This window comes from Peromyscus maniculatus, chromosome 10 (genome assembly GCF_049852395.1).
Source record: "Peromyscus maniculatus bairdii isolate BWxNUB_F1_BW_parent chromosome 10, HU_Pman_BW_mat_3.1, whole genome shotgun sequence".
Classification (NCBI taxonomy): domain Eukaryota; kingdom Metazoa; phylum Chordata; class Mammalia; order Rodentia; family Cricetidae; genus Peromyscus; species Peromyscus maniculatus.
This window is the reverse complement of record NC_134861.1, coordinates 69,775,473-69,796,176: the sequence shown is the minus strand read 5'-3', so window position 1 is coordinate 69,796,176 and position 20,704 is coordinate 69,775,473. Positions and strand designations below refer to the sequence as shown.

The window sequence follows — 20,704 nt, the reverse complement described above, 5'->3', positions numbered from 1 at the left end:
CTGAATCAGGACAGCCCTCAGGGTCTGGAGTGACAGCTGGCATCCCCAGAAAAGAAACTTGAGAATCATCAGTCCCCAAAGAATTTTTGGGGAAAGTATTTGAGAAAAAATGGGGTTCCCAGGAACGATCACATCTGTTCCGTGCCTGACTGACAAAATGACACTGAAACTTCCAAGAGAAACATCAGTATTACGAGAGAGAAGAGAGCATGCAGGCCGCATGGTCCAACGGTATTCTATGCTATCCTGAAGTTCACTGATCCTTGACAAGTAAGACTGTCCCCGTGGCCTTTGCCTCATCTGGAGACCTGTTGGATAAGCACTTATACACTGGTCTGAAACTAGGCTGCATAGCCCCCAATACTTTCCTGTCCATCTCAGCACTTTTAAAAAAATGTTTGTTTATTATGTATACAGTGTTCTGCCTGCACCCAGGAAGAGGGCGCCAGATCTCATTACAGATGGTTGTGAGCCACCATGTGGTTGCTGAGAACTGAACTCAGGACCTCAGCCAGTGCCCTTAACCGCTGAGCCGTCTCTCCAGCCCCATCTTAGCACTTTGTATTTGTCATCTCTCCTGCATGTTCCCCTCAGCACTGCTCTTTCTATTAGAGTTGTCTATGCTCTGTTTTGGTCTCTTTCTCTATGAGAGAGGGAGAGGGAGGGAGAGAGGGAGGGAGGGAGGGAGAGAGAGAGAGAGAGAGAGAGAGAGAGAGAGAGAGAGAGAGAGAGAGAGAGAGAGAGAGAGCGGGCTCTGGCAGAGAGATCCATGATAGTAGAGATACTTGCCAGCTTTACTCGCCACTTTGCCCCACACTGGGGATAGTACCTGCCACTTGAGCTGTTGAATGACATAACAAACGAGTGAATGAGTGCATGGTGGTGGGTGCTCCTTCTGCACATCCAGAACAGGACCTGGAGGTGACGTGAGTTACGGGCTTAGAGATGGGTAAGCCAAACAACAACATGGGCTTTCTAGATTATACTTGTTGAATAGTTAAACATAGTCATCGTGTTAACAAAATATTGTAAAAACAAGGGCCAAAGAGATGGGGAAAGAAGTGGGAAAGAGATGGGAAGGTGCTTGCCACCAAGCCTGACAACTTGAGTTAGATCCCATACAGTGGATGTCGAGAACGGATTCCTGCAAGCTGTCTTCTAACCGCCACATGAGTGCCATGACATGTATGTGCACATACACGAGTGCGCGCACACCCACCCACAAAGGAATGCAGTCTAAGATAATAAAAGTAGATTGTAGTGCGTACATTAAACTACTGACAGTGTTTACTGTGGTCACCGAGAATCAGGTACTGTGTATAACTGCATGCACTATACTGTAACTGTCAGCACAGTATGACCACAAATGTGCAAAACTCTCTCTAGAAGCTCATTAAATTTACAGGGGCACCATCCTGAATGTGGCCCATGGTTGACTGGAACCTCACTGTATGTTGTGTGATTGCCTTGTATCTCTATCTGATTTATTTCATAAAACCCCTGAATGATACTGTTTTGTTGTTTTGATGCTGAGGCTTAACCTAATGCATGGTGCATGATAAGACTTGACCACTGAGCAATGCCGCAACTCCTGGACTATTTTTTGTGTGTGTGTGTGTGTGTGTGTGTGTGTGTGTGTGTGTGTCTGTCTGTCTGTCTGTCTGTGTGCGCGCATGCACATGCATGTGTGTGTTTTGCTTGGTTGGGTTTTTGTTTGTTGGCTTCTAACAACTGCTCTTCTCCAAATGCATCTCATTGACATGCCACTTTGAAACAAACAAAAAGCATTCCATGTCCGAGTTGTGTTTTAAGATGTATTGTCACAATTTATTCAAAAGCAACTCTACAGGCAGGTATTATTCTTTTGTTTATTTACTTTTATAGAAGTTAAAAAAAAGGACCTGGAGATCCTCTGGGCTCGGCTACAGTTTTAGAAAGCAGAATTTATGAATAATTTATGGATTCTTCTCTGAAAATTAAAGAATAAAAGTGCCCACTATGAAGTATTGAAATAATTGAAAATAACAGAGCTATTATAGGCTGTTTTTTTGTGTGTGTGTGTGATGGAGAATTGTGTTTAACATATATACTTTTCAGAATTCTGTTTGAATTAAATTTTGAGAGGGGCTTGCAGGTAGATGCTCTTGTATCTAATTGCTGACATACTGCTTCTTTGATACAAGGAATGCATATTCAACCTCCTAAACCTCTTCCATATTGAAGAATTTAGAATGGCTTGTGGTCTCTGTGTTGTGAGAAGACTGAACTCTAGGTCATTGTAACTTTGGGATTCATAATTTGAATGGAAACTATGCTCCTTGAAACAAAGTCAGGAACCCTCTGAAGTTAGCTACAGTGGAAAAAGACAGAATGGAGAGACTTACTGCAGTGAGCGACAAGTAAGTGTTGGTGTTCCTAATTGGGCTGGGGTCACTGCCAAGAAAGAAATAGGTACCAACTCTGAAAATCCGACTCTTGGGGAGTTAACCAGTTGCAGGCTGTATTGGGTTCTGTCTAAATCTCATTCATGCTGCAGAGACGGGAGTTACTCAGTGGAGTGCCCAGATTGCCCTTCGGCTGTCTTTACGGTGCTTTCTCTTAGCACTTACTTGCTGGCATTCTTGCTAGAAGGCCTTTTCCTGTATTTATAGTTATAGAGTTAATATAAAAATGGGTGTGTGAGAGAGAAACATTTGTGGGGGGCAACAGAAGCCCAAAGACTGTTGTATCCTCTGGAGCTGGAGGTACCAGTGATTTCGGGATGAGCAACCAATGCTCTTAACCTCACCAGCCCTGAGAGTTGTTTTTGAAAGTACGTATGAGAGTGGGCACAGATTTCTAAAATGATCCCGTCAGTGCTGAGTCTACACGGGAGGCTGTGTGTGTTGCTACGAGTGTGGGTTTTGTTTGATTTTGGTTCTGCTTTTTTCCTTCTGTTCTTGAGCAGCTTCTGTGGAGTTCTTGTCTTCTAAAGCACAGTGACTTTTCTTTTTTATCTATCTATCTATCTATCTATCTATCTATCTATCTATCTATCTATCTATCTATCTAGGATCTCACTATGTAGTCCAGGCAGGTCTTACAGTGACCTTTTTGCTTCCAAAGTGTTGGGGTTAATGGCAGATGGTCTCATACTGGATGACTTTATAGTCACTATTTTATAGTGACCAGACTTTAGATGCTTATTAGAGAAACTCTATGCCTAACCTTTCCATTCTTGTATGCTATCAAACCATAGTGCAGAGCCCATAAGATATTGGTGGCAGACTATGACCACCCATGGGCCCAGGATGGCAATATTCAATTAAAGACAGAGTGCTTATATTCTTAATGTTTCATTGCTACTTTTATTACAAAATGTACTAAGATAATTTCCTGTTAGTGACAAGTATTATAAATATAAAATAGGAAGCGGGATTTGGAACAGGGTCACATTTGTGGGGGTTTAGGGAGAAAACCATTTATCTGTGCCTAGAACATTATATTGTAGGTTCTTAATAAATATTGAAGCCAGGCCTAGTGGAGGTGTCCTCTATTCCCAGATACTCATGAGACTGCAAATGGTAAGACCTGCCTGTGCTACCGAGTGAATTCAGGGCTAGCCTAGGCCACTTAGTGAGACCCTGTCTCAAAGGAAAAAGTCAGAAGAGGTATAGGGATGTAGCCCAGTGGCAGAGGGCAGCTTCCAATTCAGTCCTCAGATCCATTTGGCACTGTAAATTCCAAGTGATTCTTCAACAGTGCAGTCGGTTGTTAAAGACCCTTCTGTTGCCCTTAGAGGAAGTCAGCCATCTCTGACATGAGCCGCCAGGCCTGGACTGACTTAATATTTGCTTAGGAGGGGTCAAAGTGGATCTGCTGGCTGCATCCACACTTCTTTCTTCTCCGTGAAAGGACTTGTCGGGCCCCTCTCCCCAGCCACTCTGGCTCCATCTACTGGAATTCCATTCTGTCTGGCTATTCCTCCCACACGGCTTCTCCTGGAGCACATCCTCAGCTTCCTTCTGCCCTTTCCCCCTCACTGAGACCACTGTTTTGTCCTCCCCGGGCTGCTGTTTGTCACCGGAAGGAACATGCCCTCTCCCGGGTCTCTGTTAGAGCTCGCTCCAGAGGTAGAGCTGCTCCAGAACATTCTGCTGCAGGGAGTGCTGAGATTTTGGAAGAACGACGAAGGAGAGACTGGTTTCCCCGTTTCAAGGGTCTACTTCATGTCTCCTACATTGTAATTCTTCCTCTTTTATTGAGATCAAGGCTGAAGGGTATGTGTCTTAAAGCTGAATTGTTTAAAACAGCAGTCAAGAGTAAAGATGACTACTGAAGTCTGAGGGATTTATTTAGCTCATCAGGCTCACACAGATGGAAGCCATTATTCCTCCCAGTAACAGCCTGTGACTCAGCTTGCTCTGTTTCAGACTAGAACTGTTGAGTCAGTTGATCAGTGCTGTTGTTGTTGTTGTGTTTCCGTTGGAGTACTGAGGCTGGTGACCCGGATCCCGTGAGGAAGCTTAGCTTCCCTGAACACCGTGAAGAAAGCATTTCCCAGTTAGTCATAGGATGACAGCGTGCATCCACAGTGCATCAACCTCTTAATTACTGCTTCACTTGACGGAGCAGGACTGTGACTCAACACCCAAGCACCTTGTAAAAATTAATGCTGCCGTCTTTGTATTTGATTTGGTGGTGAATATTTCCTGTTTATTTCTAGTAGACTGAATCTGACATTTCATACTTGCCAAACCAAATCAACTTCTAAAATTCCATTAAGAGCTGAGTAATTATGGTGAATAAAGAGCCAGGAATGAATGGAAAGAGCCATATCTTTATGCAAGAAATCTCTTGAAAGATTTTAAGATGGTTTCTGTAGCAGGTTGTGATTGTTAGCTTGTAGTCTTCAAATGTGGTCACCTGTCAAAATAGTGTTAATTTTAGGAATACAAGATAGCTTATAAACACACATTTGTATGTATCTAGCATTTTACATACTCATATAGGATAATTACATCTCATAGCAACACAATAGACCTTTTCATAAGACAAACATCTATGATTTTATCATATACTTCAAAGAATGAATCGTAACAAAACTGTATTTCAGTAACCACAATGAATTAAAACTTAGGTCTGGAAAACAAGCCTTTAGAAGCAGAGGAGATGGTAGAAAAGTGCTTTATTCACGTTCTACAAGTATGTGGGATATCTTTTTTTCTTTTTTTCTGAGATAGGGTTTCTCTGTGTAGCTTTGCACCTTTCCTGGAACTCACTTTGTAGATCAGGCTGGCCTGGAACTCACAGAGATCTGCCTGGCTCTGTCTCCCAAGTGCTGGGATTAAAGGCGTGTGCCACCACCGCCCGGCGGGATATTTTTTAGTTAATTCTTTGTTTCTGTCACTAGATTTGTGAAAGGGGAAATACTTTTAGTAAAATAAATAACAGCACAGGACAGTCACCCATAAGTTGATGTACTTTGGAGGCTAAATCAAATTCATATGTGCATCTGGAGGACCAAAATGTGGCAGGGATCTGTCCTCAGATGCTGGCGTTCTAGCTGCTTTCCTTCACAGAATTGTATGCAACCAAGCTCACTATATGGAGTTTACAGGGACATGGACCAAATACCAATGTACAGACTATATAACTTGGGCAAACTTTTGTCTGTTCTTGAAGCTCAAGGAAAATTTATTAGAATTTAAAAGAAAAACTCACCGAATAGACAAGCTGTCAATCTCAGTAGCTGCTTAGAGGAAGAAGTTGGCAAACAGGAAAGGGAAAGCCATGGCGTTTGAGTTAGGGGCATGGAAGTCAGTCACACGACAGAAAGCATCCACACTGTGGGGAGGAGATCTTCAGAGAAAGAGTAGGAAAGCCCACAGTACAGAAGAAGCGTACTCAGGCTCTGGCCAGCATCCAAAGGAAAGAGACAGGAAAGAAGAAAAAGGAGAAGCTATACCTTTTGAGGCAGGGATCAGAAAGGCAGGCAGATTCAACAGAATCTTGTGGTGGCCTGGGGGGACTCCAGTTAATCTTCTTAAAGAATCTGCTTCTTCATTTATGAAATGGGGTTATGATACCCTGGAGAATTGTTACTCAATGAGATAGTCATATTGCCTGTGACATAGTTCTCAATAAATGAAAATAGCAGGTGAGATTAGGTGAATTATTCAGAGGCACAGATAGCTCATTGGTACTTGGAGTTTTAGAAATGTTTTCTAATGCTCCTTAAACTATTTTTATTATGGAGAGACAAGACATGGTTTATATAGGATGTGACTCAGTACTAGAGCCCAGCTTTGCCTCTCTAAGGTCAGAGGTTCTAATCTTCATCACTTAAAAATAATTACTAAAAACAGGATGTTAGATAAGTGGTTTCACCTCGTCAGCTTTAGGAATCAGTAAATAACTAAAGAATACTTTATCTTTTCTAAGGATGCAGTGAACATAAAGTAAGAACAGGATTAGAAATGATCTCTCTAGGTGGCATAGACTGTGATAGTTTGTCTTTTCATTTTTAAAAGTTTATATATATATATATATATATATATATATATATATATATATATATATACACACACACACACACATACATATATATAATTTGAAAATTCAGAAAGGTAAAATATTTCTCTTTATGTTCATGGTGAGAGTACAGTGCATATATCCATGGCATGCATGCAGAATCAAAGGACAACACTAATTGCTGGCCCTTACTTTCTACCTTGTTTGAGACATGTTCTCTTGTTTGTCACTGTGTATACCAGGCTAACTGGCTCACAGTCTTCTGGGGATTCTCTTGTCTCTACTGCCCACCATGCCACCGGGATTACAGATCTATGTTATGGGGGGCCATTCTTTTCAGGGGTCACACTTCTGTGGCAGGTGTTTACTCCTGGATCAATCTCCCCATCCTTAGGAAGTTTTTTTTTTTTCAGGGGCATTTCTACAATAAAGTTGAAGTGGAAAATAATGAACATTGAGAAACAACTTGACTGTTAGTGACTAATGATGACTACAAGGGAAAGTATGCTAGTATGTAAAACAAGACAACAAGAGAATATAAAATCTTGAGGCAGTTTTATCTTCTTTATATGTTTATGTAGCAATAGGAAGAAGAGAGAGTGTGAGAAGAGAGGAGCTGAATTAAATTGCCCTTCAAGCGAGAGATTTCATAGCCAGCAGACAGGCAGCACAGCACAGTGATGGGGGTCTGTGGCAGGGGTGACTTTCTCTGAGTAGAGGGGTGGTTTGTGTGTGGCACCTATGTGACAGTAGTCAGGACCCTCCTGGGTGTGTGACTGTAGTCAGGACCCTCCTGGGTGTGTGACAGTAGTCAGGACCCTCCTGGGTGTGTGACAGTAGTCAGGATCCTCCTGGGTGTGTGACAGTAGTCAGGACCCTCCTGGGTGTGTGACAGTAGTCAGGACCCTCCTGGGTGTGTGACAGTAGTCAGGACCCTCCTGGGTGTGTGACAGTCGTCAGGACCCTCCTGGGTGTGTGACAGTAGTCAGGACCCTCCTGGGTCTGTGACAGTAGTCAGGACCCTCCTGGGTGTGTGACAGTAGTCAGGACCCTCCTGGGTGTGTGACAGTAGTCAGGACCCTCCTGGGTCTGTGACAGTAGTCAGGACCCTCCTGGGTGTGTGACAGTAGTCAGGACCCTCCTGGGTGTGTGACAGTCGTCAGGACCCTCCTGGGTGTGTGACAGTCGTCAGGACCCTCCTGGGTGTGTGACAGTAGTCAGGACCCTCCTGGGTGTGTGACAGTAGTCAGGACCCTCCTGGGTGTGTGACTGTAGTCAGGACCCTCCTGGGTGTGTGACAGTAGTCAGGACCCTCCTGGGTCTGTGACTGTAGTCAGGACCCTCCTGGGTGTGTGACAGTAGTCAGGACCCTCCTGGGTGTGTGACAGTAGTCAGGACCCTCCTGGGTGTGTGACAGTAGTCAGGATCCTCCTGGGTGTGTGACTGTAGTCAGGACCCTCCTGGGTGTGTGACAGTAGTCAGGACCCTCCTGGGTGTGTGACAGTAGTCAGGACCCTCCTGGGTGTGTGACAGTAGTCAGGACCCTCCTGGGTGTGTGACAGTAGTCAGGACCCTCCTGGGTGTGTGGCAGTAGTCAGGACCCTCCTGGGTGGTGGTGGGGCATTTGGATGTGTTCTGACTTGCCTGCAGCCCTCTTGGTGTAGGGCCTGGTTATCTGGAGCGCCTGTGCTTTCTACCATGTTGATCTATGTCACTCTTCATTCTTATATTCTAGCCTGGGGAAGGCCCATGTGCCAATTTAAATGGAGAATAGTGGATATTATGGAATTAGGGACTGGAAAAGAACCCAACAGAGACTATTGAAAATAGCCAGCATCTTTCCTAGTTGACCCTTTTTGATTGGTTTGCTCACCAAACTTAAAAGTTTGTCACCTGAACATGATCTCCAGTTTTGCCATTTCCAGGCAGAGTGTACTTTAGGTAGTTGCTTGGCTTCTGTGAGGCTCTTTAGATTGAGTTAGTGATCACGGCGTAGAGCCTGAGCAAAGAATCAAAGCAATGTGTTTTATAAAGTCTAAAGTGTGTTGAAAATAGAATGTGATTAGAGTATCTGAAAATATAATTTAAAACTCTGTTTTATTTATCTTTCAGAAGTCCTTAAATTAAAGAAAGAGTTAAGTTTTAAAATTTACAAGTGTGTGTGTGTGTGTGTGTGTGTGTGTGTGTGTGTGTGTGTGTAGAGGGTGCCCACAGAGGCTAGGAGGGAGCTAGAGGTATAGACAGTTGTGAGCTGCCTTATAGGTGCTGGAACTGAACTTGGGTCCTATGTAAGATCTCATCAGTATGCTCTTAACTGATGAGCCGTCTCTCCAGCCCCACAGAAATCTTATGTAGTAATGGGGGGTGAAGCTGTTTCAGGCTAGACTTATTAAAAAGATGTTGGTCAGCTATTCCTGAACTTAAGAAGAAACATCTGACCAAGATGAAGTAGGTTTAAAATAGGACACAAAGGGTGTAGAGTAGGTGTAGATAAGACCTACTAGTAATGTGCTTTCTTTGAGGTTGTAGTATCAGATCTTTCAGGGACATTCTTATGGGAATGTGGCAGTGCAGGTCTGGCTCATAAAGTTCCAGAAGGGAAGAAGAACTCTATTGGGAACTATACTAGAGATCATTTGTGTTACTTTCTGGCCAATGAGTTAGCTATATTCTGTTTTTGCCCTGGGAATCTGAGTGAGGTTGAGTTAAAAACTAATGAAGGCATTTGTTTTTGGAAGGACCTTTTCACCTAATGTCCAGGTTGTGGCATGGTTACTGTTCACTGTTCTTAGTTCTACAGCAAGAGACAGCAGGTGAACACTGTGCAGCTTGTTTGATGAAAGGAACTTGAATGAGTTTAAAGTTCCCAAGGAGACTATTGCAGAGGAACAGCTATAATTGTTAAAGACCCGTGCCAATGACCACTGTCTTAGTTAGGGTTTCTGTTGCTGTGAAGAGACACCATGACCACAGCAACTCTTATAAAGGAAAACATATAATTGAGTTTCAGTCAGAGGTTTAGTCCATTATCATAATGGTGGGACATGGTGGTGTGCAGGCAGACATGGAGATAGAGAAGGAGCTGATAGTTCTACTTCTTGATCTATAGGCAACAGGAAGTGAACTGAGACACTGGGCATAACTAGAGCATAGGAGACCTCAAAGCCCACCCCCCAGAATAACACACTTCCTCCAACAAGGTCATACCTTCTAATAATGCCACTCCCTAGGAACTTGTGAAGGCCAATCACATTCAAATTACCACATTCCATTCCCTGGCTCCCATAAGCTTGTAACAATATCATAATGCAAAGTGCATTTAGTCTAATGTCAAAATTTCCAATAGTCTATCAGTCTTAGGAATGTTTAAAAGTCCAAAGCTCAAAGTCTCTTCTGAGATTCATGCAATCTCTTAACTGTAATCCTCTATAAAATCAAAATAAAAAAGCCAATCACATAATTTCAACACAAAATGGCACAGGATATACACTACCATTTCAAAACACAGGGAAGGAAGCATAGTGAGGAAATACTGGACCAAAGCAAGACCGAAAACCAGCTGGGCAAACTCCAAACTCTGCCTCTCCATGTCTGATGTCAAAATGCAACACACTTCTTTCTCTTGATCTGGTTCCACTTCCTGTTAGCAGCTCTCCTCAGCAGATATCCCATACCTCTGGCATCAACAACATCTTGGGGTCTTCAAGATAATCCAGGCTTCAACTTCACAGCTTCACTTACTGGCCTCTCTGGACCTCCATGCAGGGACACCCCTGCCACATACCTGGCCTTAGTTGTGGAGGGAGATTCCATATCTCTTTGACTCTTCTTCTATCTTTGACTCTAAAACCAGAACCATGTGACTGAAGTTGTCAAGTTCTACTGCTTGCTGGAGCTGGACATGGACCCCTTGTTCAATTACATCATCATCAACTTTCTGTTTTCAGTAGTTTCCTTTACTGCCTAAGCTTGGCTCTCTTGGAACTTGCTCTGTAGACCAGACTGGCTTCACACTCAAGAGATCCACCTGCCTCTGCCTCTGCCTCTGGAGTGCTAGGATTAAAGACACGCACCACCATACCCAGCTCTAAGCTTTTCTTTTTCACAAGTTGCAAACTTAGCTGGGTGGGATCTTGCTCTGACATCACCATTCTCTTTATTCCATTTCTTAATGTGTTTTATCTTCTTGAACACAGGACTTAACTCCATTCCACCTCCTGGTGTTCCCTTTCTCCTCAAATTGTACATTTTGTGTTTTTTATTTGCCCAGCTTCCTCCTGTTCATTATAAATCTTCATTAGAGTGAACACTAGTAACCGCATAACAGATTCAATACTAGGCTGTTTTAAGATTTCTCCTGCCAATGGAATTAATCCAGAGCTCTTCACTTTAGCTTCAGGCAGACTTTTCAGACAAGGGCAAAAAGCAGCCACATTTTTCCAAATATCACAAGAACAATCTCTAGGCCACATTATTAATAATATTCTCCACTGAAACCTCTTTAGTCAGGCCCCCACGGTTCAAATAACTTTTAGCACTACTGTCTTCCATGTTCCTACTATTATGGCTCGTTAAGCAGTGCCTAAAGCATTCCACTGCTTTCCTAACCCAAACTATTAAAGTCCATATTACTCTAAACAAAAACATGTCCTAGCCTATCACAGCAATATCCCAGTCCCTGGCACCAACTTCTGTCTTAGTTAGGGTTTCTATTGCTGTGAAGATATGCCATGACCATGGCAACTCTATAAAAGGTAAACATTTAATTGGTTGGCTTACAGTTCAGAGGTTTAGTCCTTTATCATCCTGGTGTGACATGGTGGTGTGCAGGTAAATATGAGGCTGGAGAAGGAGCTGAGAATTCTACATCTTGGTCTGCAGGCAACAGGAAGTGAACTGAGACACTGGGAGTGGCTGGAGCATATGTGAGATCTCAAACCTGCCTCCACAGTGACACACTTCGTCCAACAAGGGCACACCTACTCCAACAAAGCCACACATCCTAATAATACTACTTCCTAAGAGCTTATAAGGGCTAATTACATTCAAACTACCATCTACTGCACAAAACCCTTAACTGATAAGGTCTGAGAGCTGTGCTAATCTATGCTTATAAAAAATGAATTTAGAGGTTAGTTTGATACTATGTCCATTTAGCAAACTAATAGTAGTGAGTTCCCCTCTGGGGGCCTTGAGTTCCCAGTTCTTCACCAGGTTTATAGTCCCAGGCATGTGCTTCCTCGGGTGAAGCAGGCCTCCCGTGGCATTCTTGCCGCTATTGCACCCGTGTTCATATCTTGCCACAACCATCATTACTGTAGCTCCCGGGTCACAGCTGGGAAGACTGTTGAGTATTCTCTGCCCCACCCCCAGAAGTCTGCAGAACACCATCTAATACTACAGATGCTAGCCCACAGGGAGGAAGGAAAGTTCCTTACTGATGACAACTTGATCTCTCCATATTTACAAGTTAAGCTTCTAGAGCACATAGAATTCATTAATGCTGTAATAGAAGTAAGTATATGTGTGGGACGGGTGGCTATCGGACTGTATCTTTACCTCACAGCAGAATTTGGTAGTGTCATCATTACATGGTTGTAGCACAGATCTTAAAAGTTCTTATTAATAAAAAACAAACCTGGAGCCAGGTACTGGGGTCAATGCTGGAAGATCAGAGAGACAGAACAGGCCACAGCTACCTCACCTCTCCAGTTCCTCAGCTGATCCTGTTTCCTCAGACTGGAAAGCCTCTCAGTCCTTATCCAGAATGAATCTCAGCTGAACTGCTAAGCTTAACCAGCTCTAGTTCCTGGTCCTTACACCTTATATACCTTTCTGCTTTCTGCCATCACTTCCTGGGATTAAAGGCATGTGTCACCATTCCTGGCTGTTTCCAATGTGGCTTTAAACTCACAGAGATCCGCATGGATCTCTGCCTTGCAAGTGATAGGATTAAAGGTGTGAGTGCCACCATTTTCTGGCCTTTAGGTCTGTCTAGTGTCTGTTCTGTTCTCTGACCCCAGATAAATTTATTAGGGTACACGATATATTGGGGAGCACAGTATCACCGCACATGGTGGTGGTTTTTAGGCACACAAGCAAGGCATACAGGGTCATAGCGGCTTTTCCCCAAACTCATAGAAAGCTGCTGGGGCCGGTCAGTGTCTAATAGGACAGGATTCCCTGCAAGGTCCTAAGAGGCCATTACATAAAACTGTGATGGGGAAGCCTAAGCTACTGTGGAGACCCTGGATGTTGGAGGTTCCAGGACTGTGAACCATACACCGAGGAATAGAAGGGAGCCAGCCCATGAGAGGAGCCATATGTGTTGTGGGCTTTATTATAAGCAGCAAAGCAAAAGGGGTGGGGCTGCTCCAGTCCACTGGAGTCCAGAGGATACCACTACCGAAAGCCCCAGATGTTAGATCCAGAGTTGGAGGGTATGGTATTTTCTCTGCTGGCTTTGGCTTTACATAGGTTTGTTATTTTCTTGCTATAACTCTATTCTTCCCCTTTGGAATGTGCCATTGTATAATAGAAATATGTAACTTGTTTTTGATTTTGTGTGATCTTACTTTGCCTTGAGTCTCAGGAAACTTTGGACTTGGGGAATTTGAACAATATTAGAGCTGTAGACATTTGAAAGACTTTTTACAGATTAACTGAATGTATTGTGCATTATAAAATGTTCATGGATATTTGAGGACCAGGAGTGGGATGCTAAGGTTTAAAAGTGATATATTTGGGGATTGACTTGATAAGAAGTGAATCTGTGATGGTTAATCTTGATTCTCAACTTGCGATTTAGAATCATACCCAGGAATGTGTCTGTGTTTCAGGCAAGTTTAATGTAGGAGGGAAGAACCATCTGAATGTGAGTGGCAGTTTCCCTTGGGCTAGGTTCCAGACTGAAAAAAGAGACAGTGAGCTGAGGCTGAATATCCAAGTCTCTATTTCCTGTTGCACGAATCCTAAATGGTCTTATAATAAAAACCTGGAACCAGATATCAGGGTGAAAGCTGAAAGGTCAGAGAAGCAGAGCAAGCCACAGCTACCACCTCTTACCTCACCAACTCCTCAGCCTGAAAAGAGTGAATTTCTGTCTCCTCCCACCTTATATTCCTTTCTCTGCCCAGTCAAATCAGTTCCTGTCTCAACCTTCCTAGTGCTGGGATTAAAGGTGTGTGCCACCGCTGCCTGGACTGTTTCTCTTTTAGACTGGTTTAATCTTCTGTAGCCCAGTGTGGCCTTGAACTCACAGAAATCCAGACAGACTTCTGCCTCTGCCTCTGCCTCTGCCTCCTGAGTGCTAGGATTAAAAGTGTGTGCCACCACTGCCTGACCTCATTGGCTAACTCTGTGGCTTGGTCTGTCCTCTGATCTTCAGGAAAGCTTTATTTCCTAGATTACAAACAATATATTACCACATTTCCCCTTTTTTGTCTAAAAATAATAAAAGAAGGTTATAACTAATATAAGGAAAACTATATACAATAAGTATAATAACTATATATATTATATACAGGCAATAATTACATCACAATATCTAGTCCATTATTATTTGACAAATTCAGAGAAAATACTCCATTATTTATTTTATTTTGTTGAGTTATAACTTCTTCCTTTGGCTGCATTTAGAGCTTATGTTTCTTATTTATAGTAGAAATTATTCTCTCAGCCCCTATCCTCCAAGATAGGATTATATTTGCATAGAATCTATTTACTCACCAATCATGACTCATATCACATTTTTGTAATGTTTTTACTTATGTATTATAAATATGTAAGTTTCCAGATTTTAAGTCATTGAAAGTTTATTTTATATGTATGCCAGCTACATATAGGGCATGCCATGTAAGTTGCCCATTCCTTTATTTAAACTTAAGGATAATAGATGCAGAGTTCTGTTAGGGTCTTTTAGAGGAGCACAAAGGCTGAGTGTATAATTATAAAAAGGGCTTAGACACTTGCAGACTCAGAGTCCCACAATAGCTGTGAGCAGCTGGAAAGCTAGAGGTTGCTGCTCTGTTGAAGAAGCTGGATGCCTCAGACAAGGTAGGGGATCAGTGAGGGGCAAGGTCTAGCCCGAGGCTTAGGATGGAGGCCTGGAAGCTTCTTGTAAGTCTCTGATGTGAGTGTGCATTCAAAAGCTGAACATAGAGTCTTGTGCAGTGGCGTCAGCGACAGAATGCCCACACTTAAGAGTCAATGTTCCTTCCATTCAGGTCAGGTCTTCCCTGCTCAGTTCACTGACCCTCTGGAAACATCCTTACAGATATTGAAAAATGTGCTTTACTGATTTTCTATGTATCACTCAGTCTGTCAAGTTGTAGCCAGGAAAACCATCAGAGGAGTTATAGTTTTGAGTGTTTAAAGCTGTTACTTCACTATGGAAAAGTGGTGATAATCAGACCTACTCCTCTATTGAGAGGTTAGTGTCTGAGTTAGTGGGGCTTTAAGTGGAGATAGGACAGAAGTCATCCTTGTTTCCTTTCTATGGAGTTTTGAAAACGTTACTACAAATGTGTATTCTTGGCTTTGTGGCAGTGGCCTTCCGGAAAGAACACTGCACTCATTTATAATGGGGACACAGCATGGCGGATGAGACAGAGAGCTACTGGGAAGTGAACCCAGATGAGACCCTGCATAATGCAGTGCTTGGGGCTGCTATCAACAGATCATTGTAAAGGCTTCTATAAGTGCCATCCTTCCAACTGAAGGCCTGGAGTGGAATACTTCAGGCCTGCTCCTGAGTGCAAGCCCTCATTCTTATTCAGTAGCAAGTCTGCTGATTAGGAAGTCTATTGAGAAGCCGTACAAGAATCCTCATTGAGGATTTCTCTGTGTTTCTCAGGCTCAAGTTGACACAGTGCTTGTAACTATTGATAAGCCATTTTTAGCCTTACATTTAATTTTGACTTATATGACATTCATGTTTCTTTACCAATGAATTGCACTGTGAACTACTTTCAATTAAAAAACCTCAAAAAAATATCTAATACGTAATTTTCTCATATTTTCATGGAACACTGTAGCCTTTCTTCTCCCTTATGTCTTGATTTTGTTGTCCCCTTAATTCCTCAATATTCTGCCCATTATATGAATGAGCTATTCTGTATCGAGTTAATCCTTACCAGTGGGAATGCCTGTATCAGTGCTTGTAAGGAAATGATGGCATTTCCCTTTCCTTCCAGCCCTTCCCATTTCCCAACAGGAATGTATTCTAAGCTGGCTTGTGCTTCCTCTGTAGTGACGTCTCAGCCCAGGCCCTGTGGGAAGCCTTACTGAACACCAAGCACAAGGAGGCCGTGATGGAAGTTCGGAGACATCTAGTGGAAGCAGCCAGCAGAGAAAACCTGCCCATCAAGATGAGTATGGGTAAGCCTCTCTGTGCCCTTCTAGGGGAGCCATGGCAGGCTCTGAGGAAACTTCTCTAACCTTCTCCTGAACTGTGGCCAATCTAGCCAAAATGGAATTTAGATAGAAGCATTGACTATTTTATTTTGTGAACTATTGACAAAGAGAAGGAATATGTGCACGCTGTTCCTGGGGCTCAGCAGTAACTACTTTTCTAAGTTTTAACTTGAAAACTCCAGGAGAGTCTTTGAATATATGGACTAATTCTTTCACTCTCCTAATTGATGTAGAACTGTAAAAATTGCTCTGAACCACTGTTAGCTAATTCTATTTTATACCTACTTTTCTTCTTCCCCCCACATCTTATGATGGGTGAATGGGCTTTCATCAATTTTGAATCAATGATTGACTAGCAATTGACTCGGCAGACTGGCTGTCCTGTCCCTTGTCCTCAGTGATCACCCTGCTAATTGTCTGCTCAGTGATGGCTGAGCTTTGTTCCCTGGGAAAATACAGTGCTCCTTTCCCCCCTCATTTTTGTCCCCACTTAACTCTCTGCTCTGTCGTTCTTTGCCTTTTCCCTTGCTCTAAGATCTCCCACTGAGGCTGGAGCTAGGCTGGTGGTCAGCAAGTGCCAGCAAACTCTCTTCCTCTGTCCCTACGGCGCAGGGTTATAGAGGGACATGGTCATGCCGAAGTTGGTTTGTGTGGGGTTTTTTTTTCTTTCTTTTTTGTGTATGTTTTGAGATATGGTTTCTCTATGTAGCCTTGGATGTCCTAAAACTCACTGTGTAGACCAGGCTGGTCTCAAACTCAGAGACTTACCTGCCTCTGCCTTCTGAGTGCTGGGAATAAAGGTGTGTGCTGGCTCATGGCAGGTTTTTTTTTTTTTAAATTTTTATTTTCCATGAGTGCTGAGATCTGAATTCAGGTCCTCCTGCTTGCACAGCTTACCCACTGAGTCATTTCTCAGGCTCTACCCTGCTTTTACATTTTTGTTTTTTAAAATATGATGAGGACTGGAGAGATGGCTCAGAGGTTAAGTGCACCAGCAGCTCTTCTAGAGGTCCTGAGTTCAATTCCCAGCAACCACATGGTGGCTCACAACCACCTGTAATGAGATCTGGTGCCCTCTTCTGGCGTGTAGGAATATATGCAGACAGAGCACTATATACATAATAAATAAACAAATCTTGAAAAAATAATATGATAATGATTTAAAATATAGAAATATTTGAATGTGGATATTAAATCTGGCTAATAGGTAGAATTTACTTCTAGAGATGTGTGAAAATGTATTCCTCTTTTAATGATAAAGTTTCTTTCTCTCTTGTAATGTGCTCTCTGGTAACTAGTATTAGTATGTCCTAATGGATGGGAATGAGAGTTGGTCTGAGTGTCAGCTTGACGGGATCCAGAGTCACCATGGAAATAGCCTCTGGCATGTCTGTGAGGGAATTGCTAGGTTAAGTCAGTTGAGGTGGGATGACCGGTCCTAGTGTGGGTAATTCCATCCCTGGGGCTGGGGACCTAGACTGGATAGAAAGGAGAGTGCAGGCTGGGGCCTTCATTGCCTTCTGCTTCCTGACTGCAGATTCATGGTGGACCGCACCCTGAAACTGTGAGCTGAAACGATCCCTTCTTTAAGTTGTTTCTGTCAGGCATTTAGTTGTAGTGAATAAGAAACTAACACAATGCAGAAGCAGAAGTTTGTTGTCTAAGTTCTTGATTTATTATGGGTACAAACATCAAATATCAAGATGAAATAGAACAAATTTTGAAAGTAGAATGTAAATGAAGCTAGAAGGAAATGAATTAGATACCATAGCATGAAAATACAATCCTAACTTACAGTGTGTTTGGTGACTGTAGATGACAGCTTCTAGGAATGTAAGGATGACATGGAAAGTGAGCCCAGCTGATGTTTACTGAGCACCTAAAAGATGTCTGGTCTTCTCCTTAGTGGGCCATCCTATTGAATCATTATAGTTCTTGTAGATGTTAGCAATGAGTTGTTTTGTATAACCATTGTTTTTCACACAGGAACCAAAACATTCGCCTCCAGTTGCCCCGTCTCTGAGGACTAGGGCTGGACTTCAGATGTGGACATGTGATGTCAGAGAAGATGCACTTATTCATAGGATGCGCTAACTCTTTGTAGACAATGCAGAACCCGTTTTGAGTAGACGTTGCTACTTTGAAACCATTCTGGTGTTTGACTATTAATTCCAGCCCTTGCCTTCCTACCTTTCTATCTTCTTTCTTCTCCCCACTTTCTTTTATCCTCTCTCTTTTTAACATATGTATTGTGTGGTATGTGTATATGTATGTGCATGCATGTTTGACTATACATGAGCACATGTATTTATAGGTTTGATGCATATGAAGACGTGAGGTTGACATCGTTGGGTATGCTTCATAACTTACCACATTATTTACAAAGTCAGGTTGTCCAGGGATCTCTTACCTTCCCTCCCTAACCCCCCAATTGGCTGGCTCTGGACAGAATCCCCCTTCCTTAGCTTCCCCAGTGCTGGGACACACCACCATGCTGGGCTCCTTGCCTCGATTTTCTTTCCGCAACCCTTGTGTGATACTATCAAGTGTGTGTAGTTTGGAGTTCCTTACTCATAAGTACAGTGACACAGTACTAATTCATATTGTGAACTAAGAAGAGCCAGAGTGCACAGATGATCTGGATGACGACTTATACTGTGTTAAGATAAACCTTATGATGATATCACAGAGCATCAATCAATTTTTATAGCTCAACACTGGACTCTTTAAAAATCAATAAACTTTACTTTTCTAAAGAGCTCTATTTTTGAAAAATAACCAAAGCCAGAAATTAAAAAAACAAAACCCATGAGTAACTCCATGAAGAATTCAAATTTAAATGTTTGATTTTTTTCCTATCAACTCCCCCTATCCAAAAAGATAAAATGGGTTTCTTTATCCCTAAACTCCAGACAGGGGAGGTGGGGGTTGAGGGGAGGAAAGAAACGGTCGATTGTTAGCAGGGTCAGCTCATGCTCTATCCCTGTGCCAACTTCAGTTAGTTAAAGATAACAGCGTGGCTACCCACTTCTGCTGTGTGTCACTAGCCGTAATTTCTTGTGGGTCTCGTTCCCATGGACAGATCCGTAGCCACGAGAAGTAAGAAAAAGAATTGGGAGTTTTAAATACACCAAGACATCAGTATTTGAACGCTGCCTATCATCCAGCTTGTCATGAAACAGTCACATTCTGGTGTCTCAAATGCCTGGGCTGGGGAAAGCAGTCAGGACTGCAAAATGTACACTGAACTCCTCAGGACTCTCCAGCCCTCTGCTGTGAGTTTCCCTAAAGTATGAATTGTCTGCCTGTAACTGAGGCTTCTGGGGTTTTTGAGACATTAAACAGATTTTGATTCTAGACTGAGGATCCGCTTGTGTTTAAATTTATGAGAGGGTTTTTCCTGCTGGAACCCTCAGATCTTCACTATAAAACCCCTCAGCATTATGAGCACCAATAGAAATAAACTTGGTTCTCTTAAATGATAAAAGTAATTGCTAAAACAAAGACAAAACTTCGTTTTATCATTGTATATCTAAACATCTGTCATCTTACTGAGAGTTTGTTATTAAATTGTCAGTTAAGTAGATATGTTCCAGAAAGTGATTTTTAAAACACTGGAACAGGAATTGTATTTTTCCCACTGACTTTCATAAAAAGAAAAATGTATTCTGAAAGTCAAGAAACAAATAGACCCCAAGAAATACATTTGTTTCCACCCCAAAAGGCCAAGCAGAGAAGACAGGACTAGAAATTCCCCACTCAGGTTCTGCTCTGTTCCCAGCACACCCTCTCTGGAGTTCCATTGTGCTGAGGGTCTTCGCAGCTTGACCTTTGCTCCCTGCAGAAGGGACAGTCTCTGTTGTGGCAGGAATGCCCCCTAGAGCTGAAGTGAAACATTATTGTCCTTTCCTTCAGCTGCATGTCTTGAAAGGGTGGTCTATGCTTGAGGCCTCTATTATCTCAGTGCTTTGTTTTCAATACAAGAAAGCGTTTCGTCGGGGGCTTGCTTACAGTTTCAGAGCGTGAGTCTATGATCATCAGGGCCAGGAGCATGGAAGCAGACGGGCAGGTGTATTTCAGTGTTTCTTAGTCAAGTGCAGACTGGATACTGATATCTTTGCACTGAAGTTTTCCCCAGACCACTAACTGTGCGGACAGTTTTCTCAGTTCTTATCCTTTGCAGCATCCTTGTCTGCTTTACGGGACATTGTGTTTTCTGTAACTGTAGTTTCGCCAGATTGTGAAGGACACAAAGTCAGTTATATCTGAGAGTGGGTCACACTACTGTGGTTATTAGCCCAGTTTCAGTTTATCCATAAAACTGGGGCAAAGGTCTGTTTGCTGGAGTTTGAGAATGAAACCTCTGAGCAGCATGAGAGGACTCTGCTTCCTGGGTTTGGTCCTTGAGCTCACCGTGTTTGGGCTGGGTACCAGCTGTGTTTTTGTCGCATTTATGATGTTTTTTTAATTAGGAAGAATTTTGTGACAAAGAGGAGAGAGAGAGAGAGACAGAGAGACACAGAGAGAGGGCGTGTGTGTGTGTGTGTGTGTGTGTGTGTGTGTGTGTGTGTGTGTGTGTGTGTGAAGGAGAGAAAGAAAGAGCAGGAGAAAGGGAGAGCAAAGCCAAAAGGGAAAAAGAGGGGGATTGGCAAAGGTTGCAAAAGGAGAGATTAAACACTAGTCAAGACCAATACACGGTGTAATAAGAGTAATTTACAAAATACGGGAAAATCTAGGCATGTCCTGAGCCACATATACTGATTAGCTCTCACATTGT

The 20,704-nt window shown here is 42.8% G+C and overlaps 1 protein-coding gene across 2 annotated transcripts in view; it reads left to right on the top strand.

Moving 5' to 3' along the window:
- Positions 1-20,704, top strand: part of Scfd2 (sec1 family domain containing 2) — a 327,459-nt gene that overhangs the window by 12,379 nt on the left and 294,376 nt on the right. For both annotated transcript variants that reach the window (XM_076546449.1, XM_006979706.4), the window contains exon 3: positions 15,764-15,891. In XM_076546449.1, coding sequence (XP_076402564.1) covers positions 15,764-15,891 — 128 coding nt within the window. The remainder of the gene's footprint in view (positions 1-15,763; positions 15,892-20,704) is intronic.